This window comes from Doryrhamphus excisus, linkage group LG7, assembly GCF_037039965.1.
Source record: "Doryrhamphus excisus strain RoL-2023G ecotype Guam linkage group LG7, RoL_Dexc_Guam_v1.1, whole genome shotgun sequence".
NCBI lineage: Eukaryota > Metazoa > Chordata > Actinopteri > Syngnathiformes > Syngnathidae > Doryrhamphus > Doryrhamphus excisus.
In genome coordinates, this window is record NC_136363.1 from 11490722 (window position 1) to 11518496 (window position 27775).

Here is a 27775-nt window from a genome sequence, read left to right on the forward strand (position 1 = left end):
TAACATGTTGTTGACACGCATAGGACAACTATGGTGAATATTTTATATTTTTTAACCTCACATTTTTGTGAGGTTAAAACGTGACAAGATTTGTCCTTCTGAAAAATAACCCTGTTTTGTATGAGTGAATAGATAAAACAATTAGACAAACAACGCCAAATGTAAGTAGAGTCCACAACGTCGGCCATTGTGTTAGATCTTTAATATTTAGTTTTTTTTGTTGTCATTTAGAAATATTGCACATGGTCATCATGCCTGCTTATGAGTTCACACTCACCTCACTCATCCTAAAATTCCTTCTCCAATGTAAGAACAAATTCCTTTTGAAGCACAATCATACCGTACACACGCACATGTGTGTATGTGTATGCACATACGTCTGTGTGGGTGTTTGCACGCTTGCATGCCATTGCACACGCATGCAGATGGGGCACATGGCAGCCCTGACTGACCCCTTAGGGATGTGATAGTCTGCTTTATACCTGTTTTATTGGAAATCGCCTGAAGATATACGTATGTCATATATATAGTATATATATATATATATATATATATATATATATATATATATCCTGAATGGAACCCATAACAGTCAACATGGTGGACAAAATAGTCGCGATGACTATAAAAATACTGTCTCTAGAGTGGAGTATGAAAATGAAAAATAGACTATTGTTAATGTTGCTGTGTGACGACAGGACGAGTGGTTGTTGGTCATGTTTACTATGAGCTAGCTGCATGTGCCAAAAATGTACACGCACACCCAAACACAGACCTAAATGCACATATATGGAAAAAAAACGCTGAATAGATATATATATATATTTTTCACACATCCAACAGTTTACAGAGAAGTATAAGAGATGCCCAACATCATCAACATCATAAGAACTACCCCTCCCAACTCTTCACCAGGGAAGCAAAGTGCTATTCAAAATGTGACTTTTAGTACGTTATACTCTCTCTCTCCAACAATGATTCATTTCTTTCTCATCCGCGACCTATGGCACTCAGCCGTCCTCCCTACGGAGCCCCCGAGGGGACATGGAGAAACACAAAATTGATGGGAGGAAAAAATAAAGACAAATTTTTGCAAAATCTTTTTTGCGAGCTTGCTACAGGACACACATCGGGTCATATTGTACAACTGTAGAGGTATAAAGTAATACCGTATCTATGGGAACAAGTTTTCAATTCCGTGATGGTTATTCACCTTGTCTTTTGGAAATGAAATGCTAACATCCGGCCCTAGCTAGTGTTGCTGGAAACATATTTCTTCGAGTACTGGTACTCAAAAGGAAACACATTTTATTAGCCATACATTGGTATGGTAAACATCGGTATGTAAACAGTTTTGCGAGACCTCACAACGTAAAAGGTATTGCGAGATCTCAGGAAAATCCATAGAAAAAAAAACACACACCAGTGAGAAAGAAAACAATGTATTTCCTTTTGAGTACCAGTACTCAAAGGGACGTGTTTGCAGCAATATGAGCCAGGACCGGATGTTAGCATTTTGTTTTCAAAAGACCAGCTGAATAACCATCACGGAATTGTAAACTTGTTCCTATAGTTACAGTATCACTTTATGCTGCTACAATTGTGCAGTATGGGATGCGGAAATGCTGGAGATGGAAATTAAACCATGCATTTCCAAGCTATGATGTGTGTCCTATACTGTTACAGTTTTGCAAGATTTTTTTGTTTTTCAGCCATCATTTTTTTTCGGTCAATGTCCCCTCAGGGGGTGCTGTACTTCCCGACCCCCCCACCCCCCCAAAAAAAGAAAAAACAAAAACAAACCCACCCGTTCCCAGAAAAAAAGAAATGTCCTATTGCACCATTTGATGGGAAAGGTTAAAGTGTCGAGAAGCGAGGGAAGGAAGTAGGGGGAGGGCTCCAGAGACGACTGCCCTCCAGGGCTGGTCTAGGATCTGCTTTCCCTGAACTAACCCTAACCAGAACCATCCTGAGCTACATAGCGCTTGACCCGGGACCAGTGCTTAAGGGCACTTTCTCACAACGCTTGAGAGAGGTACAGCTTGGGGTGGGATTGGGGGGGGGGGGGGGGGGGGGTCATTGATAACATGTGGAACAAAGTTATTGTCTTTTCTACTAAAACAATCTCTAAGAACAATACTTTCCTGATTTGACTTGCGGTGCTCTCGGACGAGAGGGGCGCCGCGCAGATTGTGCAAACACCTGATTTTCGACATTTTACAAAGAGCGACGACAGAGAGAGACGAGGCAGCCTCCCCCCTGCTTAACATTTAAAAATCAAACGGGGAGGGGGACAACCTCTAAAGTCCAAAGTCTTTTTTTTTTTTATGTGTGATTTTCTTGACATTATGCTGGAGAAGAAACACAAGCCACAAGAGAAAAAAACGGGTTATTTCCACGGCAACAATGACGAGAAAGCAACATCATATCCACTGGGAGGTTCCAACCGGTGTGGTTATCTTTTTTTTTTTGTCTCCATCTGTGAGCCTGACATCTTGTTGTTGCGTTGCATATGAACTTTTTTGGGTCCGTACGTCTTTCATCCAGTGTCAAACGTCTTTCCGAGCCACACAACCTAGAGTGTCTTTGACATAATCTCTTTACGCTTTCAAACACACACACAATCCCGCCAATGGGGGAGGTTCAGTCTTTCAACATGGCAACAACTGAAGGTGCAAAGATTGGTCACACAAAAATCACTTTGTCTTCTCGTTACAATCACTAAAAGTGTGCAGCGGGGGCCGCTTTGTGTGCATACACACTGCACTGTCCATGCCTGTGTGTGTGTATGTGTGTGTGTGTGTGTGTGCGCACGCTGTCTGTCTTGCAGCATCGAGGGGCTGTGGAATATCAGTGGAGGTCGTCGGGGTTGTGATTTGTGTCCGGGCCACTGTGCTGAGGAGTGGCAGGACCACGAGGTCAAGTCAATGGCAACTGAGGGCTGGCTGACAACAGCAAACTGCATCTGCACGGTAAGTGACAAAGTGCCTTTAAATGTGTGTGTGTGTGCGTGTGTGTGTGAGGGTGGGGGGGTGGGGGGGGGGGGTCCTTGGTGGCAGCTCCTGGGTGCAGCCAATCAAGAGTAAGAGTAACAGTCTGACTAGTTAAGTGTGTACATGCTGGAGACTACACCTGCCTGCACCATGGTTTATACTGTGTGTGTATGTGTGTGTGTGTGTGTGTGTATGTGTGTGTGTAGCACAGAGTTTGCGCCCAAATACAAACTACTGTGCAAATGTGCTGAGGGCAGACCTGGGTCAAGAAGTGAAAATATCCTGTAAAGATTGTCCGTTTCTTCAGCCTCATGGGAATATTGAGCATTTTTTTTAACATTCCAGACCACATTCCGATAACCTTCCAGCCAGGTCAGAGTAGAGTAAGATCCGGCTTATGAACCTTCGCTTTTTGGCTCCTCCTGTCCTTGTCGGCCTTTGTCCTCTTGCTGCTCCGCACCTCCTCCGTCATCCCGAGATGATGGATTGAAGGCAGGGCTTTGAGAAGGGGTGGCGCCGGCCTCGGATGAGCCGCCGGGTTCCCCGCTTCCCGGCGTGGCGGTCTGCATGATCTTTTGGCGGACTTCGCGTATCTTGAGCTGCAGGCACACCTTGGTGGGGAAGGTGTCTGCATAGCGAGCCTGGAAGGCAGCAGTGGCCTGAGCTGGGGGGGGGGGGGGGACACGTGGCAGGAAGTGAGCCCGAATCCTAAATATGGCCTTTCACAAACTTAAAGGGTCCCTGACATGATTTATCAACCTTACTTAAATGTATCATATATTGTTTGTCATTATGTTCCACATTTTCCATTGTTGAAAGGGAACAGTAGATTGTCAATAACGACATTTATTGTTCACGGCGTCGCCATTGATGAGCTAGCTCTAGCTTGTCAGTCCTATTTATGGATTATGAATGTCATTTTTGCAAATGTAATACTTATTCTTCTCTTTTGTCACATTTCTGAGGGCAAAAATATATTGTATTTCATGAGCCCCTAAACCCTTTAAATTTGGAAAAAAATTAGCCCCCGCCACCAGTTTCACAGATCATTTAGTGGAGGTGTCAATCATGACAGGACGCACATAAATATCATGTTCCAAAATAAACAGGAAGTTGGCCATTTTTTTGGTTAAGGGCGGAAACAATTTCAACAAACTAGTCTCGGGCACTGGAAACTTTTATGATTAATAACTCAGGTCTTCATCATAATTGGTGCATATGATGAATGACCACGCCCCTCTAAATTACGTGAACCCTGACTTGCGTGGGGGTACGAGGGGCTGCTTGCAACTTTAATGTTTATTGTTATTTATTTAGAAATAATTCTGTCATTTTTTTCTGGACGTGTGTTCCACTTTCATGGTGTTATGTTATATGGTTTAAAAATGACTGTTTGGACTGGCTTACTTTATCTTTTCAAAATAAGACATAATGGTCCATGCCTAGTGAGGACAGTTGAATCACCTGAGGGAAAGAATCCATGTTCCTGAAAGAGCTGCATGACAAGAGCCCGGCGCTGATCCAGAGTCCTACGCAGTGAGGAGAAGGGCACCCGGTCCAAGTCTCCCAGGAGATCCTCTCCATCGGTACCTGCTGGGACAAGGTTGGGAGTGAGAAGTGGGAATGGGTTCTAAGCTGCGATCTCCGTAGATGTCAGTGTCCCACCTGCTCTGTCAAAGGTGAAGATCTCTCCCTCGCACTTAGCGGCGCTCTTGGGGGTGTTGGGCTCTGAGCTGCAGCTGGAGAGGCGGCGGGTCTTCCTCCTCGGCGAGCTCGGGTCCTCCATGTTTGGCTCCAGCTCTGGTGGCGCACGGACATCAGATGTTGCATCAGAGGTGTGACAATGGAATATGGAAATGGGAAATGGGGAGATGTTGATGTCTAACCCGTGGAGTTGCGCCTCTTCCTGCGGTAGCTGCCCAGGATGGCTCGAGGGGATGTGGCCAGACTCTGCAGAGTGGGCGAGGGCAGCACCTCCTCCGGTTTAAACTCTGGCAGCTCAGCAAAACGCTCCTCAAAGTACGTCTCTGACAAAACCCTAACAATTTTAAAAAGTAGACAAAGGTTTATGAGGACTTTGAGGAAAATGTTTAAAATATTTAACATAACATTTAATAATAATGTGGAAATATTGAACAATAAAATATTAACATACACACAGACTTCAACTGCGAATATTTATTATGGTCCTTGGACACAGATTCAATTATCACTGATAACTTGTATGAGATAGGAGACCCGAGTTCAATTCCACCCTCGGCCATCTCTGTGTGGAGTTTGCATGTTCTCCCCGTGCATGCGTGGGTTTTCTCGGGGACTCCGGCTTCCTCCCACATTCTAAAAACATGCTAGGTTAATTGCCGACTGACTGTGAATGGTTGTTTGTCTATATGTGCCCTGTGATTGGCTGGCCACCAGTCCAGAGTGTACCCCGCTTCTCTCGCCCGAAGACAGCTGGGATAGGCTCCACCACCCCCCGTGACCCTCGTGAGGATAAATTCATAAATAAATGAATGAACTCGTGCCACTTACTTGTCGTGAGAATCGGGAGACTTCTTGAGGGGTGGAGGTCGGAACTTTATCCTCTTGGAGGAGGAAGCGGGCTCTCTTTCGGCCGGCGGGGGCGGAGGGAGGTCCACACTTGAAGATGGTGGAGGAGGAGTATGAGGTGCAGCCTTCAAAAGAGAAAAATGCTTGATGTGTTATTGTTTTATTTCCCACAGACTGTTGACTCCAAAACAACAACATTTTGTGACCCCAACCCCCCCGCCTTCCCCTTATTTCCCTCTGAGAGCTACATAGTAGAAAAATAGTAGAAAAATCAAAGGATGCGGGTGATGATATATTGTTTACATTTTGTCCAATGTCAAAAAAGCCATTATGTGGTACAAATGTGTGGATTACATACACCCTGAATGCTAGGTCAGCACCTTTTTCCTGTGACTAAGTATTCACGTGACTCAAGACTTACTTGAAACACTGGCTGTGTTCGAAACCGCATACTTACCTTACCAAATTTCCCCACTGAGGGACGAATAAAGGCATATCTTACTCATACCAACTTTTTGAATATGCAGTGTGTCTACACTGGCAGTATTTTTGAGTATGCAAGAAGTTCCCGGATGCATACTGCATTCGCCAGAAATGTTGAATATGTATCGTCAGCTTACTACTCATACCCAAATTGCCCAGGATGCAACGCCACATGACGCCACCGGGACGAGATCAGTCCAAACGGTGGTGTCAAGCAGGATATATTGTGAGTTGGTTCGCTTATTGTTTTCAAAGTAAAAGCAGTGATTTATCACTATGTTTTTTTTGTATGACAAAAGTAAGGGGGTATTTTATTTTGTGAAAATAACCGGAAGTGCATTGTTCACTAGCGAGCTTAAATTTTGCCGAATTCATCCCAACAAAAATACCAACCCAACGGGTGGTATTTGGACAAATAAATGGCACACTTGGGATCTAAACGGCCACTTTCACCTGATTTGAAAAAAAACATCTGAATAAAGTGTTAAAGAGTTTAGCGCTAAGTGAAATCAGCTTCAGCCTGACGATTTCGGCTCGGGTAGGAGCGCAATGCATTGTGGGTTATCATGTAGAAAGCTGTAGCGTAAACACTTTGCATACTGTCTGATGGATTGAGTATGCAGTATTAAATTTGTCTTGCCTCTTTACTGCTTCGATCCTCTGTCTCCATCTCTCCGCCTCTTTTATCTTGATGGCCATCCTTTATCCGTTGCTCCAGCGAATCTTGTTTCTCTCCGCCATGCTCTTCCTCAACGACACGCTCCTCCTTGATGACGTGAGCGCCGTCCTCTTCTTGTTGTGCTGTTGGCATAAAATCATTCATCAAAGACAGCAGAGGCTTGTGTCGTGTGTTTGCAGGAGCTCGGCATCGTGGGTAAAGTTGTACCCGTGACCTCTGCGGGGGTGGCGACAGAGCTGGAGGTGTGCTGGCCTTCTTCCTCCTCCTCAGCAGGAGCATCCAGCTCTTTCTTCACATCCACCTTCTGGTCCACCACCTCCATGCTGGCTGCCGAGCCTTGAATCGGCTTGGGACTGTCTTGGTCTGGGGCGTCGGCGGCAGAGGGCGCTGTGGTCACGGCGACCACGCTTGGCGCCAGCGGCGCAATTGGAGCAGGGTAGATGGCGGTTAGAACCTGATGATGGACATATTGGATCTCGTATTAGATGGCACCTGACATTGGTGAACAGCACGCCGCCTTTGGGTGCTCTTTACCTGACGGCCAGCAGGGGACGACGTGTGGTTCTGGCAGGTGACGGGCTGAAGCAGAGTCTGCCCGCCTGGGGCGACGGCTGTGAAGCCTAATGTCGTCAGAGGAGATGACAGATAGGCAGAACCCGGAGGGGGCGGGGCTCGGTGGGGCATTGCCGCGGTAGCGTTTGGGCCGGACTGAACGTAGGTGATCCTGGAGGGGAGACGTGTTATGCGTGTCAAAGTTAGACACGATATTAAGTGGAGGCCAAATGAAGTCTTTCAGGTGTTCTTCACCTGGTGGGTGGAGAGGTCAGAAGAACGGTCTGTGGGGGCGCAGGCGCACCAGGAGCCATCACCGTTGCCATGGAAACAGGAAAGGGGCTCCCATGGTGCACTGCTTGTGTGTGGACGTTGGGCTGGACGACAGGCATGGGAGCGATCTGAATGATCTGCGGAGGACAACACATCAATAAATAACATCCATGTCTTGGTGTCTGCTGGGTTGCACTGCGGCTTCGTCATGGGCCTAATTCCCACCTTGTTTCCTGTGGTGGGGCCGTTTTGCACAGGAAGAGGAGGGGCCACCAAGGAGATGGGAGGATGTGGAGTTGTGGACCCCGCTCTGACAGTTGCCATGGGAACCAGCATCTTGCTTGGCAGCTGGCTTTGAACTGCTGAAAGGAGGAGACAGGAGAAGTGAATGAAGTTGAGAAGGCAACACGGCAGCCACAGGTGGGCGGGGGACGTTGACATGGGAAGCGGGGGCATTTCAGGCCCTGATTAAAAAAAGTGGAAGGACGTGAGTGCATTGAGTGACTTAGGCATGGGTAGGCGGCAGCACATCTATTCTTTGTAATGGTTCTGTCAATCAATCAAATCTACTGTAAAATGTTTTCTTATAATTAGCCAAGTAATTTCTTCTCTCAGCCAATCCGGTCTCACCTCTGCATCCTGAAGCAGCTGTCACTCCTGCCCCCAAGTGCGTGCCATTGGCCAGGGGGGCATCAGTGGGCACTGAGAGCATTTGCTGGTGGGTGAGCTGAGGTGGGGACGGGCTTTGGGTGGGCAGGATGTACTGGACCTGCGCTAGCGGCTTGGAGCCAGCAGGGGCGAAAGCGAGGGGGGAGGTGGTGGCAGCGGGTCTTATTACAGCTAGGGGGGGCTGAAGCCTCAAGGGCTGGGGGGGTGTCAAGGGGCCTCCCAAAACTAGGCTAGTAACCACGCTGCTGCCCGCCAAGGTGGGAGCGACAGTGACCGTACCGGGGGAGGAGGTTGAGGACAGGTACCCACCCCCTGTGGAGATTGGCAGCTGCTGGCCTCCTCCAATCAGCAGCGTCGCTTTCTTGTCTTGAGGCGGGGAGCTGAGGGTGACGGCGCCCTCCACGGGTGTGCTGGAGATGGGCAGGGGTGTGCTGGCAATGGGTCGCACCACGTTCGCCACGGTGGCGGGGGTGGCACTGAGAAACTGGGTCACACCCTGTGGGGGCTGCGTGCCGGCCGTGATGGGCAGGAAGGTGATACCCTGTCCACCCCCTCCACCTGCGGCTTCACCTCTCATGGAGCCTCCTGTGCTTCCCTCCTCCCCTGCTTCCTTCTTTCTCTTCCTCTCACACTCTTCATCAGCAACACCTCGTTCTCCTCCTGCGCTCCTTTTAGCTGGAATGGAGTCGGCCTGGGGCGTTGGAGGGGAGAGGGAGGGGAGGGAGGAGCGAGCGAGTGGCTGGAAGCCATGCTGGAGGGAAGGGAAAGATGGAGATCAGAACATGAAGTTGAATATGCACACTTTCTTTGTTTCCATAAAGTTAGCACACAGTTAGCATGCAGCATGAGGCGCACCTGCCCATCAGGTTCGTCATCGCTGTCCGTCACCCTCTCCTTACATTTGAGGTCAATGGAGCCTTCAGGACACGAATCCTCTGATGAGACGGCACACGTGTCACAAATGTTTTGTTCAAGGACACCGCTTGATTGGATGTGATTTTCTTAGAGGAGAGGAGCGCTCACCCATGACGTCATCGTCCCCCTCCTCCTCACAGATGACCATGCGCTCCTCATCGCTGGTGACGTCCTCGCTGGCGCCGCCCTGGTGTGAGGCGTGTGGCAGAGGCTGGTTCCGGAAAAAGCTTGGCCCCTCCTCCTGGTGTGGAGCAGACGACAGACGAGACAATGCAGGAGACTGAGCCCACGAGAATGACACAAGGCCAGATTTTCACTTTCATTTTCACGGGACAAAAAAAATAAATGACTTAATTACTGGATTAAAAAAATATTTTAATTAATATGATAATAATGAGGACTGAACGGCGGAAATGTGGTTAGCGCGCAGACCTCACAGCTAAGAGACCCGGGCTCAATTCCACCCTGGGCAATCTCTGTGTGGAGTTTACGTACATGTTCTCCCCGTGCATGCGTGGGTGTTCTCCGGGTACTCCGGTTTCCTCCCACATTCCAAAAACATGCTAGGTTAATTGGCGACTCCAAATTGTCCATAGGTATGAATGTGAGTGTGAATGGTTGTTTGTCTATATGTGCCCTGTGATTGGCTGGCCACCAGTCCAGGGTGTACCCCACCTCTCGCCCAAAAGACAGCTGGGATAGACTCCAGCACCCTCCGCGACCCTCGTGAGGAAAAAGCGGTAGAAAATGAATGAATGAATGATAATAATGAGGGCAGCACGGCGGTCGTGGGTGGATTAGCGTGCAGACCTCACAGCTAGGAGACCCGGGTTCAATTCCTCCCTCGGCAATCTCTGTGTGGAGTTTACGTACATGTTCTCCCCGTGCATGCGTGGGTTTTCTCCGGTTTCCTCCCACATTCCAAAAACATGCTAGGTTAATTGGCCACTCCAAATTGTCCATAGGTATGAATGTGAGTGTGAATGGTTGTTTGTCTATATGTGCCCTGTGATTGGCTGGCCACCAGTCCAGGGTGTACCCCGCCTCTCGCCCGAGGACAGCTGGCATAGGCTCCAGCACCACCCTCGTGAGGATAAGTGGTAGAAAATGGATGAATGATAATAATGAATAAAAACGTTATTCACAATTCATACATGGCTCTGTTTATGATTGCTCGTCCTTTCAACAGAGAAACCTTTCACACAAACATCACCTCAAATTACTCATGTATCAAAAGAATCAATTCTTTCAAAGATATAATTGATTGTAGAGCATGAAGAGCTGGTATGAGAAGTATCAATATTTCAGTATGGATCTGCCCATCAACCCTATTATCTTCTTTTTCTTACAGGATGTAAATATGTTTGTTTGCGCCTCCAACAGTTGGTATAGTAGGGGAGGGATGTATGTAATGCTTGCTAAGGTATTTGAGGATAGCACACACACATTAGTGCTAACAGCGCCAGCTTGAAAACAAAAGCATGCTTCAGTGTCTGACACCTTGAAAAGCATTCAAAAGCAGGCAGAGAGATGTTTCAAGTTGGAGGCTGAGACCCCCGGGAGCTTTCTGCCTTAACAATTCTCACACAAAGGCGGCTGTTTTAGTGGTGTGAAGGACAAACACGCACACACACACACACACACACACACACTTTGTTCTCATGGAAAGATAATCACACATACATTCTCCAGAGTGCGTCGGCTGCCTTCAAGCTGCAGACTTAACAATCCTTTACCTTCTCGTGGTCTCCCTCGTGCTCCCTCTGCTCCAGGGTGTGCACGGCGCTCTGGGAAAACGCTCTGGGACGGGGGTGCTGCCCGCCAAAGGGCCCCCCATGGAGGTCTGCTCTGCCCGTCCATCCCGAGTTTCCCAGCTTGCCCTCCAGCGCCTGAGTTTCCAAATGAGTGTCTGGAGAGACGAAAGAGAGGCTGAGCCAATATGGTGGATCATACACAAACGATATACTGTGTGTTTGGAAATGTTGGACAGGGGCCCTGAAACCTATTTTTTCATCTTCACAGGACATTGCTGGCAGTTGTATGTGTCCTATCATGCATCATCATGTCAAGGCAACACACACACCTATACTTTCGGACATGCTCCTTTCTCGCGGTTCCTTGGCGGCCCCTCGGCCATCAGACAGAGACTTCCTTCTGTCCTTGTTGCACCACTTCCAGTCCGGATGAGCTCGGAAGTGTGCCTCCTTCACCTGGAAGAACATCTCAAGCTGAAGTTTAGACACTACTAACTAACACGACTTCAGGATGCGGACTGAAGTAGAAGACTGAAATAAATCCAAAACAAAGAAGCAGTCATACCTGGAAGGCTAAGTCGTGGTACTGCTGTTTCTCGTTGGGTCCCAGAGCATACCACCACTCCCCCAGGATCTTGCTGACCGTTCTATTGTCCTGGTTGGGATGTCGCTGGTGTACCAGGGCTCGGTGGCGCTTGCTGAAGATCATGAAGGCATTCATGGGGCGCCGGATGTGGTCTTTCTCCCTCTGGAGGAATGAAATGCACATACCTAAGAGTTCAGCATGGTTTTGCTTTTTTTGTGCATCTTCAGGCGGGACTGACCTTCCTGTCCCCGTCTTTGGGAAGGGCGCTGAGGGACTGCGTGCGTCTCTTTGCAGGGCCAGACGAGGGCGCCGGATCATTGGCGGCAACACCAGGGGAGAAACTGCAGTGCAAAATCATTTGGATTAGAGTGTTAAGGTCATATTTGCATTGCATAATCTAAACTGTTGGTTGTATGAGATCGGGGTGCTCACACTTTTTCAGCTTGTGAGCTACTTTTCAAATGACCAAGCCCAAAACATCTACCTCCGACTACAAATATAAAAAATATTGGGTGATATGGACCTCATCATATATCACTATATTTTATATATTCTATATTTCACGATATAATCAAATACACATTTATTTATTGTAACAAACTGGCTAACGTCTCTAATGTCAGCATCTGCATACACATTTTCAACAAACTGTAATACCTGTAGGCTAAATACAGTATGTAGGGGTGTCATGAGAACATGGGACAAGAGGAAAACAGACACATGGCCACATTTTGTGGGCTGGCTGAATAATCAAGATAATTTGAATCTACTGTGTGGTTAATCCATTAACTTATTATCTCCCTGAGCCCAGTGCCCAGGAGACAATTTTTGTCTGAGCGAGAAACATTTTATTGTCACAATATCTTCTGACATGAGATCTTCTGACACCCCTAAAAGTCGACATGATCTATTTCTTACTATAAAACTTTTAAACTACTATATAAAATACTCATGAATAGTATTTCACAGTTTCACAGGTAATCAAAGTAGTTGATATCACTCACAATTCCAATTCAATATGGCAGTAATTATAATTACAAGTCATCCCTCAACAGTTGTCTACATAACCGGAGTAATATGACAGTTGATATAGCTACGTAGCGTTCACTATTTACACACTTATTATGTCCAGTTAGCATTTGCTACTGCACATTACAGAAAAAAAGAAATGCAGATGATTATGCAAATGACGATGCATCCGAAGTCAAGGCAACATATGAAAAAGCTTTCAGCAACGGGAACCTTTTCCAATACATCATGAAATAATAGTTTAACAGGTGGAAGTGTAGAAAACACGCATTTTTCTAGTGGGATTCAGGGCGTGAAGCAACAGTTAAGCTACAAGTGAAGGCGTAACTGCTGACTTTGTTTATCTGTAATGGGAATAATAAAGATGAAAGTTGCGTCTGTGTAGTTTGAGACGTCTGTTCACCATTGCTGCAGGGGAGCAAGAGCGAATCAGGAGAGGCGCTTAATGTATAATGCATACTGTATAACAACGCCAAAGTGATGTTTATGCGACCGAGCCACACTACCTTCACGACGGACGTGATGATACTAGATAGCGCAGGTGTACCCAATGTCATGGCCTGGAGAGTGTACTTTGCCTTGCTTGTCAAGCAATCGTGGTAACGCCTCAGTGAGTCAACACACGCGCACCGAGTTGTCGCTGTGCTAACACGTTCATCAGCATGCTAATGCTGAGCAGGGCAAACATGTTGACTGTGCATTCCTGTTATCTCGCCGCCGAGAGTCAGGATCCTTTCATTCAGTCGGCGGCGGCCTTTCGAGAGCACGGCGACCCTGAGACATTTCTTTAGAAAACAAAACCAACACTCTACGAGCCAGACAGGCTGTCTGAGTCAGCGTGAAAGAGCAAAACAAGAGGCAGACGATGAAGAGCGCGGCGAGTGAGCGAGCAGAGGCTGTACGGCTGTTTGCAGACAACACGCCATTTTAGTGGATTTCACGACACGCTGCGAGCGTAGCATCCTTGTGGGAAGTATAAGTGGTACTTACAAACACAAGTTTGATTAATGAAGATACATCGCTACAAACACGACTCCATATCGCCACGCTGGTTTTCCTCTTTTCCCAGGGGAGGATAGTAACGCACCAGAAAATGTTGGCTGACTGTCGACTGTAAACCTAAGTGAAGCACTGTCAGTTGTATTTTGGAGAAACAAGCAGGGACATGGGTGATGATGTGATGCTAGTTTCACTGCAAAGCATTGCTAGGAAACCACATGCCTGCTTTCCCAACTGGAAGTTACCCAGCATACCTCTTGGATAATCATTTTGTGTAAAATAGTATTGTTTTGCAGGTACAGTATATATTGATCTTTAAGTCTTGCTGGTTGCTGTGTTGGTTGCACTGTGAGTGAGGGGATTGGTTTGATAACCCCCACATGGAGGGGCGTTACTTGTTTTCAATGTGGGCCGCATGTAACTGAGAAAAATATAAATAAATATATATATATAATTCAAATATAAAAGTATAACGGGCGGCACGGTGGAAATGTGGTTAGCGCGCAGACCTCACAGCGAGGAGACCAGGGTTCAATTCCACCCTCGGCCATCTCTGTGTGGAGTTTGCATGTTCTCCCCGTGCATGCGTGGGTTTTCTCCGGGTACTCCGGTTTCCTCCCACATTCCAAAAACATGCTAGGTTAATTGGCGACTCCAAATTGTCCATAGGTATGAATGTGAGTGTGAATGGTTGTTTGTGTACGTATATGTGCCCTGTGATGGGCTGGCGACCAGTCCAGGGTGTACCCCGCCTCTCGCCCAAAGACAGCTGGGATAGGCTCCAGCACCCCCGCGATCCTCGTGAGGAAAAAGCGGTAGAAAATGAATAAATGAATAAAAGAATAACAATAAGACAACAATATTTTATGTATAGGCTTTTGCGGCCCACATAAAACTAAATGGCAGGCTGACTCTGGCCCCCTGTGTGTTGTTTGGGCATCTGATTATTTGCAGCTACACATGTTCATTCGGAAGACCAGGATCACTAGCTAGCATGAGTGTCTGGCTTTTGCACTCACGGATCATCTGTGTCGCTCTCCGTCTCGCTGTCAGCCCCGCCCCTCTCAGTGTGAGGGTTGTCATTGGTGGGAGGCGGGCGTGACGGGGATCCCCTCTCCAGGTCTGGTGGGCGAGGGCACCCGTCGCTCACCAGGGCCACGCCGCATCGAGGCTCTGAAAGCAAACACAAGTCAGGAAAAGACTCACTGTGCCGCCCTGGAGGAATGTAGTGGTACTACAAGCTGTCATTTATTTTATGTGATTAAATAATCAGTGTGAATGCCAACTGTGCTGAGTTGCAATGTTTTCGAACATGCTGACATGAGCGGCAGTTTGCACAACATGTGTACTTTTGGCTGTCAGTGTGGGACGTCCTGTTACTAGTACAAGTCTGCAAGTACAGCTTGATAATATCAGCACACAAAAGCACACTTGTCTGTGTGATGTATGAAATGTAACAATATGTCTATTACTGCGGGTGTAGATTGAGCTGTAAGACACTGTAACACAATCTTACTCAAAAATGAGTGAGGTTATGTTATTTAAATACCATAATTGTTTTACCTTGGCTCTGATTGACAAACTGCTGGCCGTCAGCGGGCTGGGCGGCTGCTCCTGATTGGCTGGGCTCCAGGAAAGGGACGAGCGAGTGCCAAGGGAACACTGGCACAGAGCGAGGCTCCACGTTGGTCCACACTGTGTTTGCATGGAAAGGGAGAGGGGGGGAGAAAGGGAGCGGTCATTATGTTCGTCCGAGTCAGTGCTGTTGCGGACTGCAGATAGAAAGAATGACTTCTGACCCGACTGTGATAAGTGAGTTTCCGTGAAGTAGGAATCCTTGTTTATAAATTGAATATTTTTGTAGTTAGAGCACACATAGCCTGTTTACCACCTTCCAAATACACGTTTAAACCATCGTCTCATGTCTGGTCACACCCCACTACACAGTTTTTAATGTGATCTGAGCAAAAAATTGTCCTGTGCACAAAAAAATCTCTGCTGACATGGAGGAAACTATGGAGGAACTGAGGAGAGTATTTTGGAGGCTGTGTCGACTCCTTGAGGTGAGGTAGGGATGGTGCTTTTTTCCTGCAGCGCTATATTTAGATTTAGGAGGAATCTCAGCCGTGGGGACCTCCGCCGCCTTATGCATATTTATTTATGGGCCTTTACTTTTCTTTTTTACATTTTGGTAGTCTTTCTATTGCATGGCGGAGGCAAGGCTACAACGCTACAAAGGCAGGCGGCTTGCTGGCAGCCGTGTGAGCGATGTGCGAGGGAGGGAGCAATAACGGCGCGCTCGGGTAATCAGCTCAGGCTTTCACTGCGCTAATTCTTCCAGTGGAAACCGTGTATCCATGACAACACGCCAGCAATACCGGCGCTCCTTTTTAGTCGGCGCGGTGATGAAACACATTCACATCACGCTGGGACTGCCCTCCGTGCCCTGTCTGATTGTCTGGAACTGCATGTGTGCGAGTTTGTGTGTGTGTGTGTGTGTGTGTGTGAGAGAGACTGTCCTTGTTGCACTTCTACTCTCTATGTTGCATGTCTAGACTTGTCAATATTTTCACCCTTTGAGAGTTTCACTGAAACACTCCTTATCTCTCTCTCACACACATGCACACACATGCTCATATGTAGGGCGACACCCCACGCGCGCACACACACACACACACACACACGCTTTATGGCACCACGCGTACGAGTCATGCAACGCAAAACACATAATGAGCAGCATGTTGGGGAGCCTGAGTGACTGGTATTTGAAACCTCAAATCGGGCCTCTCAACTCAGACAACCAAACAGCTTTCACACTTTGGGAGGAGTGAAAAGCAAAAAAGAGAGTCCTACTGGTAAATAATTACAATAAAAAGACAACCTGCTTTAACTCACTAAAAAATCCATTAAAAAAATCCCCTTGCAAACCTAGCCACAATGTTATAAGTAATGTGGTAATCATAATAATGTTAGGGATGCACAATAATATGGTGTCGAAATGAGGGAATTATGACATCATACTGATAAATTCTATAACATAAAAAATGGCTCAGATAACTGATCATTAAAAAAAACACTCCAGTGAAATGAGATTACTTGTGAGCAAATCAAATGTTCTCCTGTCTGTGATGGCCTGTAGTAATTTCCTCTAAGCTAAGACATGATAGTGCTAGTTGTACCACATATCCGCAATGAGGGGGAAGAAACCCCCATCGATTACATAAATACAGGAAGTGAATAAATGGAATAGTAACAGATTGTAAAAGTAACAGATGGGGGGGATTTAATAAGCTTTGCTTTTTGGGGCGTGTGTGGGCAACTGTGAATTGATGTATGTGATGCATTCCATTGTAACCTGATGCATGTTCAAATAAAATTAAACCATTACCATGAACATAAAAGTGCCAAAGGTTTGTCAGAGGCTTCTGTGGCGTCACACAGGCTACTCAGAGCGTGTGCCCGAATACAGTGCACCTTGCTGGGCCACATCAGGTGGCTCCTCACGCTCTATGCGCCGGTTCTCCTGACCTCCAAAGCGACACACCGGCTCCTTGGAGCATGTGTCCAAATATACCTGCAGTGCACTAGGCGGGGCCACAGCAGGTGTCTCCCTCCACTCTATAGTCTGGTTCTCCTGATACAAACCGTATCAATATTTTTTTTTTAAATCCCAAGTGACACATAAAAAGACCATTTGCCGTGAGCTTTTGGCTTTGGTTGTCATGGCAATGGCAAACACCTCTATGTACATACATCCCCCAAGTACATACTGTATAGAAAACAGGCAACCGAAAGAGTTACTCTCCTCAAGGTCATCAACCATCAGCAATCATCAACGTTTAGTGTTCACCTGTGCCAGGGCGTCCCATGATGATTTGCTTGCGTGGAGCAGGGTGAGGAGACTCAGCCGGCAATATGAGCGGCAACAAAGCCGTAGGTGTGGGGTGGCAGGCAACCGGCTGAGGCAGGGCACCAATGCTGGCTTCGGGTTTGCTCTCCCGGCTCCCGGATTCTGATGAGGACAGGATAGGACCCGTGGTGGTTGACATTGAGACCGGGGCAGAGGAGCTGGAAAGGGCGACGTGGCCTGCTGAGGCTGGGGTCAGGGACTGGAAAGGAAAGGAGGTGTCATATTTTGTTCAGATGTTAATGAAGAAATGTTTCCACCAAGCGGTACAGTTTAGTTGGCTGGGATACACTTTGGAAAGGTTTCCATTGCAGTTGTCCCACAATGCTTCAGTTAACAGATGACACCACTATAGTTTCATTTTTGGCACCTTTTGTCGAGAAAAATGACAAACAAAAGAGTACCGCTTGGTGGAATTAACAAAACTCCCCACTTACAGAGCTGGAGGTGACCAGGACCAGAGCAGAACCAGGATTGCGCAGAAGAACGGCGCCATTAGTGGTAGCTCCATTGATGGGAACGGGCACCTGCAAGCCTGGAGGAGTCACATGTTGGGCCTGGCTGAGCTCCCTGGACCGACTCCTTTCCCGCCTTGCTAGGGGGCCCTCAGAGAACTTGGCTAGGGGCACATCTGGGTTCCGGACAATAACTGGGGAGTCCCGCAGGGGCACGATACGGCGTGGAGATGGTTCCTGTGGCAGCGGGGATGGGGGAGTCGGGGAGACCAGCATGGGTGGGGGTGTTGAAGCTGCAGAGGATGGTGGCCGGCTGGTGGCGCTGCGTGGCCGGGGGAAAATCAGCGAGGATGGGGTTGTGGGTTGACTCTGGGGAGAAAGGACTCTGAAGGCAGCAGGGCCAAGATTCAGATCCCCCACCCCCTGTTGATCAGGTTTGTTCTGGTAGTCCTGGACTGCTGCCAGTGGAGGAGGGGGATGGGTGTCAAGCTTCCTCTTGCTGGGACTCATGGGCACCGTAAAAGTGAGGTTGGTCTGAAAAGTGGGCACAATGCCTGAGAGGTGGCGCTCTCGTTCTGTGCCTAACGTGCCCAATTTGGTGCCACTCAGCTGGCGGTGGCGGCGTGAAGAGGGCGCGGTGATGGGGCTGAAATTTGCTGGGCGGAAGCCGAAGTGCGGGGAGGGAGAAGGTGACGGGGTCGGAGAAAAAGGCGACTGATTGGAGATGGGCGAGTAAGAGGGCGTGCCTGAACGGGAACCCCCCAAGGAGACGAGCATGGTTGCTGCCTCACACTCATCAAAGTCAAAGCGAGAAAGGTCTTGGGGAAGAAGGGAAGGAAGGACCAGGCGGGGACGGGAATCTCCTCCGCGGCTGCTGGCCTCACTGCTTTCCCGGGAAGTCTCATCCCAGTCAAACTCAGAGCTGGCTCGGCCCCCGCTTAGTCGGAGATCAGATGGCGTCAAGGTCCCTGTGCTACTACCCCCTCCTCGCTCCCGGATGCCTCCACTGGCTTCCATCTCCTTGGTCCTCATGGACAGGTGTCTCGAGCAGTATCCTCTGCGCTGTGACTCCTTGGAGCAGCCTTCCCGGGAGCACAGCCTCCTCCACTGCTTACCGTTGAACTTCTTCCGGATGCCCGTAGGCGTGCAAACCACATCTCCCTTCTTGTACTTCTGCTGGGCAGCTGTCAGTGGGGTGCGTGAACGTGAAGAGGAGGAAGAAGTGGAACCTGATCCAGATCCACCACCCCCTCCACCAGAGGAGCCACCTCCTGATGCTTTCTCCACTCTGGAGGAGGTGCTCGAGGAGGATATAGGTGGAAGGGGCGGGAGCTGGGGTGTGGAAATGACAGCAGCACTCGCGGCTGCAGCTGCTACGGCCGGGTCGAGGCCTAGCAGGACAGGGGAAGGAGGGGGGTGAGGGTTCAGGGTAAGGTGGCTGGAGGGGATTCCAATGCCCTGCACCACAGACAGGTGGGGATTGAGGTAGCCAGGAGGGGGCTTAGAGACAATGTGGCGGTGTTGAGGCAGTGCCATGGGTTTGGCCCCCGGGATAATGGCCCCCATTGGCACCATGTTGAAGTGGGACACCTCCATGTCCTCCTCCGGGGTGAGCGGCATGTAGGAATGATGTTGCTGTTGTTGCTTCGCACTTTTCTCCCTTTCTCGTTCCTGCTTTCTCTGCAGGTCCCTCTCCCTTGCAAAGTCTTTGTCAATGTCCCACTCCCGCCCTGGAGCCAGGCTGAGGACAGAGGCTGGAGTGATTGGAGTGGTAATGCCGTGTCCTGATGTGGAGGACACAGGAGCCATGCAAGGGTACACCCTTCCCAACACAGAACCCACACCAGGTGTCATACCCCGGCTCAACCGACACACCTCCTGCTCCACGTCCATCTCATCCCTGTCCTCCTGCTCCCTTTCGTTATCTCGTGTGCCCTCTGCTGCCTCCCTTGATGGTAAGTCCAGGTCCCAAGGTGGCACCAGGAGTCGGAGTGTTTGTCTGGACACCCACACGGCTTGCGTTGCACCGGCTGCACCCCTGCCATCCTCATCTGCATTGGCAGCTCTTTCATCAGACAACAGGACACGGTAGCAATTAGCCACCGCTGGGTGAGTGTCCACCTGAGTCACCACGCCTTCCTGGTACCACTGGCCTTCGCCACCTTTGTCATTGCTGAAGGGCACACAGACACGGGTGCCGAGTGATATCGGGTCAACACCAGGCGGGGGAGCATCCAGAATGATATCTACGACCCCTGGAGGACTGTTGTGTCTATATGGATAACGACAGAGTGCCTTTTCCCCATTTAGTTGCACCTCCAGGCTTCCATATTCACCGTTGACTTTACGGACCACCCCGGCACGAAACACCAAGCCCAAAGTCCTTTCCTTGTTCCTCATTTCGCCTCCTCCATCCTTCTCACTTCTTCTCATGAGCTGTCGGGCAAGGACTCGCTGATTCTTGAGTCCTTTGGCCAGAGCGTCGGAGAGCGCATCGGGGAGGGTGGAGGATGGGTGTGGGGAAATGTCTGCCACTACCTCCAGGTCTGCTGAGTGCTCACTTGCAGTGTCCGTGGAAGAGCAGCGAGGCAGGGGACTGGGTGACACTCGCTCTAAATCCCTGGCCACCTCTACCCCTCCTGGCCTCTCCCCTCGCAGGGACAGGATAGGTGCTCCCGGGGAATCCTCCTGAGGTGGCTCCCTGCTGGTGGTCAAGCCGTGGAAGTCCGCCATCAGGCTGCGACTTTGACTGCTGCCGTCAGGACTACCTGAACATGATGACCCTTGGGTGAGGGCTCCACCACTCAGAAGAAGAGGAGGGGGCGTGGTGGATCCAGGGTTGCTATGGCTACCGGCGGCAGTGATTGAGCAGTGTTCTGATGTGTATTTCTTTTTGGGAATGCGGGCCTTGAAGGTGGCGGTTTTGCGACTGGATGTGGGATTAGGACTGCTGTTGGCGCTCGGCGTGCTGCTGTTACTGCAGCTGCTCCCGCTGCTGTCGCTGTGACTCAATGCTGAACGCGCCGGTCGATCATCTTTCCCAGAGTCCATGACAAGCGATTCACCGTCTGAAGAGTCCCGGTTTCTGATTGGGTCAGTGGACTCCGAGTGGGATGAAAAAGAAAAGGGATCTTGGCTTTGCAGGTTTTCGTTCGAATCTCTTTTCTCCCCTCCTTCAGTAGCCTCACCCGCTCCACGGCGCTTCACCCCTTTGGCCCGGGTAGAGGGGGGGGAACGCCGGCCCTGCTTTTTTATTGGCTTCATCTTGTCATCAAGCTAGTCTTTGTTGCCGCCTCCTTCTCGGCCCTCTAGTCACGTCTTCTGCATGGGCTGCTCACTCTCATCGCAACTTGCTGCTTTTTGTATTCCACAAATGCTGAAAGAAAGGAAAAACACAAACATATTGTCAACCAATCCACAACAACAACATGATAGTAAGCAAAGCATAACAGCTGAAGTGTGTCTGTGGGAGCTTTTGTGCATTTGGCGGCCTTCTCCAAGTTCCCAAGCATGCCTTTATGGACCTTGCACAAAGTCAAAGCAATGACAGTAAAACGGTGAAATAGTCCATAAAGTAGTGGCGCTGCTTAAGTACACACAATGACAGGGTGCTGGACGGGAGTATTGTAATGAAGGTGTGACTCATTTACACTTTCATAACAGATCAAAGTATTACATAAGGTCACATGACACGCATCCATACAAGGTGGCTCGCTGCTGAGCAAACACGGAGCAGACACGTCTGCTGTCTCTCTTTCACACACTGCATGCTTGAAATCAGGGAAGTAGAGGCGGGGGAATTCCTTCTACACTCGCACACACACATGCACACACACAAACACACTGTGTCGACCTTTATCTATGCGTTTCAATCCGCCCCGACAAACTCCATTTCCTGTGGAAGAGCATTAGCTAACTTCCCGTTACTTCATTCGTCCTTTCTCTCTCTGCCACTATTAGCTTACCAGCATTCCTCTCTCCTCTCCCACGTCCATTTTTATTCCTCATCCTCCTTTTGGATTCACGACTTTCCTAATCGGGCCTCTTTGCTCACACTTTTGCTTCCGTTTGGGAGGGAGGGGGGACTACGCAGATTGATTTTGCTGACAAGGTTTGTTTGATGTGTGTACGATACGCATGGGACTCGCCCCACAGCAAAGCACGCTTGATGTCTTTGTCCATATTATTATGTGCATGAAATAATGAAATAAGGGCGCACAGAAAAAGTGAAGCACAGACATTAAAAATGGCTTGAAACTACACAACATTGCTAAAGAAAACACAGCATCTCTGGGACATTATCCATCCATCCATCTTCTATGCCGCTTATCCTCACTAGGGTCGTGGGGGTACATCTTTGGGCAAGAGGCGGGGTACACCCTGGACTGGTGGCCAGCCAATCACAGGGCACATATAGACAAACAACCATTCACACTCACATTCATACCTATGGACAATTTAGAGTCGCCACTTAACCCAATATGCATGTTTTTGAAATGTGGGAGGAAAAGCCAGGTCTTCCCGATCTCCTGACTGTGTGGCCTACATGCTAACTACTCGTCCACCATGCTGCCCAGGGGACATTATAAAAACAGTGAATATGATGTCCCATTTTCTCTTATGTCTACTATATTGAATAATAAGAGCGCAACGGTAACTATAGGGGTGTTATTTAATGTCTAGTGCTCTAATAATGTAAAAAAAAAAACATACTTAGAATTGAGATCGGTATCATTACGGATTAGTAGATGATCTGATCACTAAGGGAATAGTTTACAGTCTAAAGAAGGCCAACTAGGCACTAAATTACTGCAACAATAAAACTGTTGACATACGTATCAGTCATCCACGTGGAAAAGAACACTGCATTGAGTGTTTCCAGCCACCCAAAACAACCAATTTAACACAAATACCTCATCAATTATAGCGTGGACACAGGTGGCGGCCCCAAAGCTGAACACCTAGAGTGCAGCTAGAGTCAAGATGGAGGTGCTGTCGATGTTAAAGCGGTGCCACCGAGGCTAATCACTGAGGAAGCAGCACTGCCTGGCCTCCTCGGTGTGGAGGTAGGCAGAGTGAGTCGGCACAACAGCTGGCGTCGTCACGAGGCCGATGATAACACGCTGCCGTCAACCTGATGCAACTCGCTCTGGTCTGTGTGAAACTGTTCTCTAGTACGCTACACTACCAACGCCACCGCCGCTGGCCAGATGCTGCGAATTGTTTTGTGTCTCCAAAACCGGTCTAAAGTCACATGACACCACACTCGCATATTAAATCGTCTCAAAGGACCGTGTTCATGTTGCAGGGAGAAGCAACAAAATATATAGCGGGGGTCTCTCACTTTTATTGCTGTTATACACACTTTCTCCACTCTTTTGTGAGACAGTATCAGTCATAACAACACTAACATATATGTATACGTTCATTCATTCATTCATTTTCTACCGCTTTTTCCTCACGAGGGTTGCGGGGGCTGCTGGAGCCTATCCCAGCTGTCTTTGGGCGAGAGGCGGGGTACACCCTGGACTGGTCGCCAGCCAATCACAGGGCACATATAGACAAACAACCATTCACACTCACATTCATACCTATGGACAATTTGGAGTGGCCAATTAACCTAGCATGTTTTTGGAATGTGGGAGGAAACCGGAGTACCCGGAGAAAACCCACGCATGCACGGGGAGAACATGCAAACTCCACACAGAGATGGCTGAGTATGGGATTGAACTCGGGTCTCCTAGCTGTGAGGTCTGTGCGCTAACCACTAGACTGCCGCACCGCCCACATATACGTATACTGTATAAAACATCCATTTTCTATGACGGTAAAGAATTACATATTTAGGAGCATTTTGGTCAAAATGGTCAAATATACAAATATAAGGCATTTAAAAGACACACTGTTTTCAAGACTGGGTACATGTATTTAAGTAGCATTATCATCACCATCATTGACGAAGTTGCAGTATTTTCATCCATTAGTAGTGGTTGAGTGCAAGGATTAATTACTATTGCAACAACACGTCGGGAGGGGAAAACTAACCTGTCTCACGTTCTCTTTAATTCATTATAATGTACAAGTAAGTGTTATTGCTAAATAAACATGTAGTAAGCATAGCAAATGAAGCAACCCGTAGGCTAGGGTGTGTGTGCCTCTGTGTTATGTCTTATTTATGTGATATGTGTCCTATTTTATCTTATTAAATCTACTATATTAGGTAATGGGAGTGTAAAGGTGACTATGGGGGTGCTACTTCGTGTCTATAGGGCTCTAATAACGTTAAAAATGTACTGAGAAAGTGGTAAACTGGTTTTCTCTGTCTTATTTTCTCTTATTATGTCTACTATATTGGGTAATGGAGTGTAAAGGTGACTATAGGGGTGCTACTTCACGTCTAGAGGGCTCTAATAACGTGAAAAATGTACTTGGAAAGTGGTAAACAGGTTTTCTCTGTCTTATTTTTTCTTATTATGTCTACTATATTGGGTAATGGAATGTAAAGGTGACTATGGGGTGTTACTTCATGTCTAGAGGGCTCTAATAACGTTAAAAATGTATTTAAAAGTGGTAAATGGGTTTTCTCTGTCTTATTTTCTCTTATTATGTCTACTATATTGGGTAATGGAGTGTAAAGGTGAGTATAGGGGTGCTACTTCACGTCTAGAGGGCTCTAATAATGTGAAGAATTTACTTAGAAAGTGGTAACAGGTTTTCTCTGTCTTATTTTCTCTTATTATGTCTACTATATTGGGTAATGGAGTGTAAAGGTGACTATAGGGGTGCTATGTCATGTCTAGAGGGCTCTAATAACGTTAAAAATGTATTTAAAAGTGGTAAACGGGTTTTCTCTGTCTTATTTTCTCTTATTATGTCTACTATATTGGGTAATGGAGTGTAAAGGTGACTATAGGGGTGCTACGTCATGTCTAGAGGGCTCTAATAACGTTAAAAATGTACTTAGAAAGTGGTAAACAGGATTTCTCTGTCTTATTTTCTCTTATTATGTCTACTATATTGGGTAATGGAGTGTAAAGGTGACTATAGGGGTGCTACTTCATGTCTAGAGGGCTCTAATAATGTTAAATAATGTACTTAGGTAGTAAAGTGTTTAATATCTGTTTTCTAAGCATATTTGCTTTGCTCTTAATATTTTTGCTAACTTTATGTCTCCCTCGGCATCCATAAAAATGACGTGCAAGTGCATCATCGCCAATGACGCTCATCAGACGATGGCTGCATGTTGGAGACCCCTGGTCAAGATAATGTGGGGAGTAATGTACGTGATGTCTCATCAGGGCAATGATTCATCAATTGCGTCTCTAATTTGACTGCCCAATAGCATGAGACATACGTTTATGCGACATGAGCAATTTATGTGGAAAGAAAACTTGCATAAAGAGTGAAAGAGTCAATATGGCCTTGACTTTTTCATCATTTATGCTCCTCAAGACGCTGTGGAATGCTGCTTTCCTGCAGCATGATGACATTTAACAAAATGAAGTGATCAAATCAAAATCAAATATTGTATTAAGTAGTATGTGGCATGGTTTTGCCTCGTTATGCACCTGATGGTTTGCTCCTTTTTGCCTTTTGTGAGACATGAATCCGTCTTTCTCTCAGTCGCTTTTGAGCATGGCATTGAATGATTAATTGCATATACATACAGTAAAAACAGAGAATGGGATTGCACAGAGGTATACTTGTAGGACTAAAACGTAGGGACAGGCACCAAACTGTGCTTTTATAGGTACCGACTGAAATCCGTTGGTACTACCAGGTAACGATTTATGTAAACTGAAACGGTACCATGTTTCTGTACCTAAACGCATCTCTGTGACTATGAGGGAGTGGAACAATAGAAGATAGCTGTCAGTCATGTCCAGTTGCAGGCTCAGTCACTTGAAAGGCCACGTTAGTGACCAACAACAACCACAATTTATACGGAAATTCACTTCATTTGTGCATTATTTTGGAAAAAAGACTGCATACTTAAGGGTATTCATTAGGGGTGTTACAGGTCTTGTGAGATGAAAACAAGGCAAGATTTGTGGGCACTAGGCCTAGGATGATAATAAATCAATTCATTACACAATAAATGAAAACAAACTGAATTATTATATTATATTGCCGCCTTCAATACGCCATGTGCTTGCGTGTCTGATTTCCTCGTTTGTCGCCTCCGAAACAGGCAGGAAGAGGGTTGCTTTCAGCAGGTCTGTTCCATAGAACAACGACATAAACAGAGTGAGCTCTTTTGTCAGACGTACAGTCTCTTTGTCTCGATGGAAGGAGGCGGGGCGGCTAGTATACACACAGAGTGCATAAGAGTGTAAGGTAGTAGAAATTATATTAGTAGACTGCAATATATTGCCATTTTTTCATTGTACTTAAAAAATGTAATGTTAAAATCTCGTCTGAGTAGTATAAGAAATATGCAAAAATTGTTTTGATATGCTTGTTGTATAGTTCATATATTGAAAATAGATGTTACACTGAAAAATTTTAAGATTTTAGTATGAACCAAAAAAATTTAAAAAATTTATTACCCATCTGTACCGTTTAGCACCGATGCATCGGTAGCATATCGGTTCAGGTGTGAAAGGTACCCTTCACTACCGATACAGAACATTTACGCATCCTTCGGCATGCTATGTGACGTGTGAAAGTGTGGATGTTATTTTTGTCAAGCACAAATGTAGTAGTTATGCGCACAGGACTAAAAGTTAAGTGAATAACAGGATTATTACAGCTCGGCCTGGGGGGGCGAGGCCAAGCCTGTTTACTGCCTGGTTAGCAAAAGGAACAAACAACAAACCAGCAACTTGGCTTGGAATGAAAGCACTGTATGCAAAAATGGGTGCTAGTATCAGGATGACTGGCATGCATTGGAGCTGGCTGCACAACAGCATGCGTGCATGCAGGCCGAGGCTGCACACACACACAGACACACACACACACAAATTAGGCCGCAAGGAAATCCTGCTACCACCAAGGGAAAGAATGTCTTTACTGCTTCATATTGCCACTAAAGCCTTGAAAGGTGAGCAGTCACCCAAGTTGAGTAAAAGTGCTTGTTGGGCCCATCAGTGAGTGACAGCTGTGTCAAATGACAGCTGAGGCCTCCAGCACAACTTTGCACTCACTCTCATCGTTATTTGCTCCATTGTCAATGTTTTAAACACAAACAAGGCCCTAGACTGCCCAACCACCGCCCCCCCAACAGCTCAGGCCCCCTCCTCCTCTCGTCTGCTTCGTGATGATTATTATTATTATTATTATTATAAAGTCATGCGAGTCAACGGGACAGAAAAGTGCAAAGACTTGGTGCAGTTACTGAGTTATGACGTTGGATTTAATTCTAGTGGAAAACTTTCTGGCTATGTCGAGACGCACCGCTCCCTTTTCTCACACCCTCCTCCTCCCGGCCACGCAGTAGACAAGCTAATATTCTCGGCATAAAATGCTCTTCTGGAGTTCAGTCAATGTACTCCGTAGTGAATAAGAAGAAGAAGAAGAAGATGGTTAGCCGCTAGGCTAGTTGCTGGAGAAGCTTTAGTTAGCTAACACTCACCGCTAACGTCAAGCTGGCCCAGCTGTACTTATCTAAATGCTGCCAAGTCCGCGAGTGAAAATAGGGCAGGGAGGCCGGTTCCAGTCGTCCGCGGGTGTCAGTCAGTCGTCGCTCATGTTTCTCCGGCGAGACAACTTAAAAATGAGGAGGACAAAAAACTCCTGCCTCTGTACATTCTACGCTACAGTCGCAAAATGGTGAATGGAGCCACCGAAGCCTTGACAACCAGGCCGCTCGGCCAATGCAGACGCGTGGACGAGTACAGTAACCAATGGCGGTGCCAAGAGCCGAGCGAGAGGCGGGCTTTAAAAGCCAAGTAAAAGTGATTGACGGCACGCGGCAGCCAATGGCGGTGTG

The 27775-nt window shown here is 47.6% G+C and overlaps 1 protein-coding gene across 2 annotated transcripts; it reads right to left on the reverse strand.

The window, feature by feature from the left end:
• Nucleotides 1-925: 925 nt before the first annotated feature.
• cica (capicua transcriptional repressor a) lies at nucleotides 926-27655 on the reverse strand. 2 transcript variants are annotated; one of them, XM_058046590.2, is made up of 22 exons: nucleotides 27419-27655; nucleotides 17827-21220; nucleotides 17333-17591; nucleotides 15046-15177; nucleotides 14502-14655; nucleotides 11693-11795; nucleotides 11434-11616; nucleotides 11198-11324; nucleotides 10851-11023; nucleotides 9223-9355; nucleotides 9055-9134; nucleotides 8161-8950; nucleotides 7756-7889; nucleotides 7513-7667; nucleotides 7240-7429; nucleotides 6913-7159; nucleotides 6667-6827; nucleotides 5526-5668; nucleotides 4880-5031; nucleotides 4659-4793; nucleotides 4458-4583; nucleotides 926-3657 (listed from the first exon to the last, which is right to left on the reverse strand). In XM_058046590.2, exons 2-22 carry the CDS (start codon nucleotides 21106-21108, stop codon nucleotides 3389-3391), a joined length of 7128 nt encoding a protein of 2375 aa, XP_057902573.2. In that variant the 5' UTR covers nucleotides 21109-21220; nucleotides 27419-27655; the 3' UTR covers nucleotides 926-3388. The 2 variants fall into 2 exon arrangements, with proteins under 2 accessions (XP_057902573.2, XP_057902572.2); XM_058046589.2 differs by having other exon boundaries at nucleotides 7756-7892.
• Nucleotides 27656-27775: the final 120 nt, after the last annotated feature.

What these genes read in the sequence shown, in the direction of transcription:
- cica (XM_058046589.2), bottom strand. Translation starts at nt 21,108, where the DNA reads ATGAAGCCAATAAAAAAGCAGGGCCGGCGTTCCCCCCCCTCTACCCGG. An exon ending in ACCACGACTTAGCCTTCCAG is followed by an intron (nt 11,325 to 11,433) that starts GTATGACTGCTT and finishes ATGTTCTTCCAG; the next exon opens with GTGAAGGAGGCACACTTCCG. An exon ending in CACCCCCGCAGAGGTCACGG is followed by an intron (nt 6,828 to 6,912) that starts GTACAACTTTAC and finishes TTATGCCAACAG; the next exon opens with CACAACAAGAAGAGGACGGC.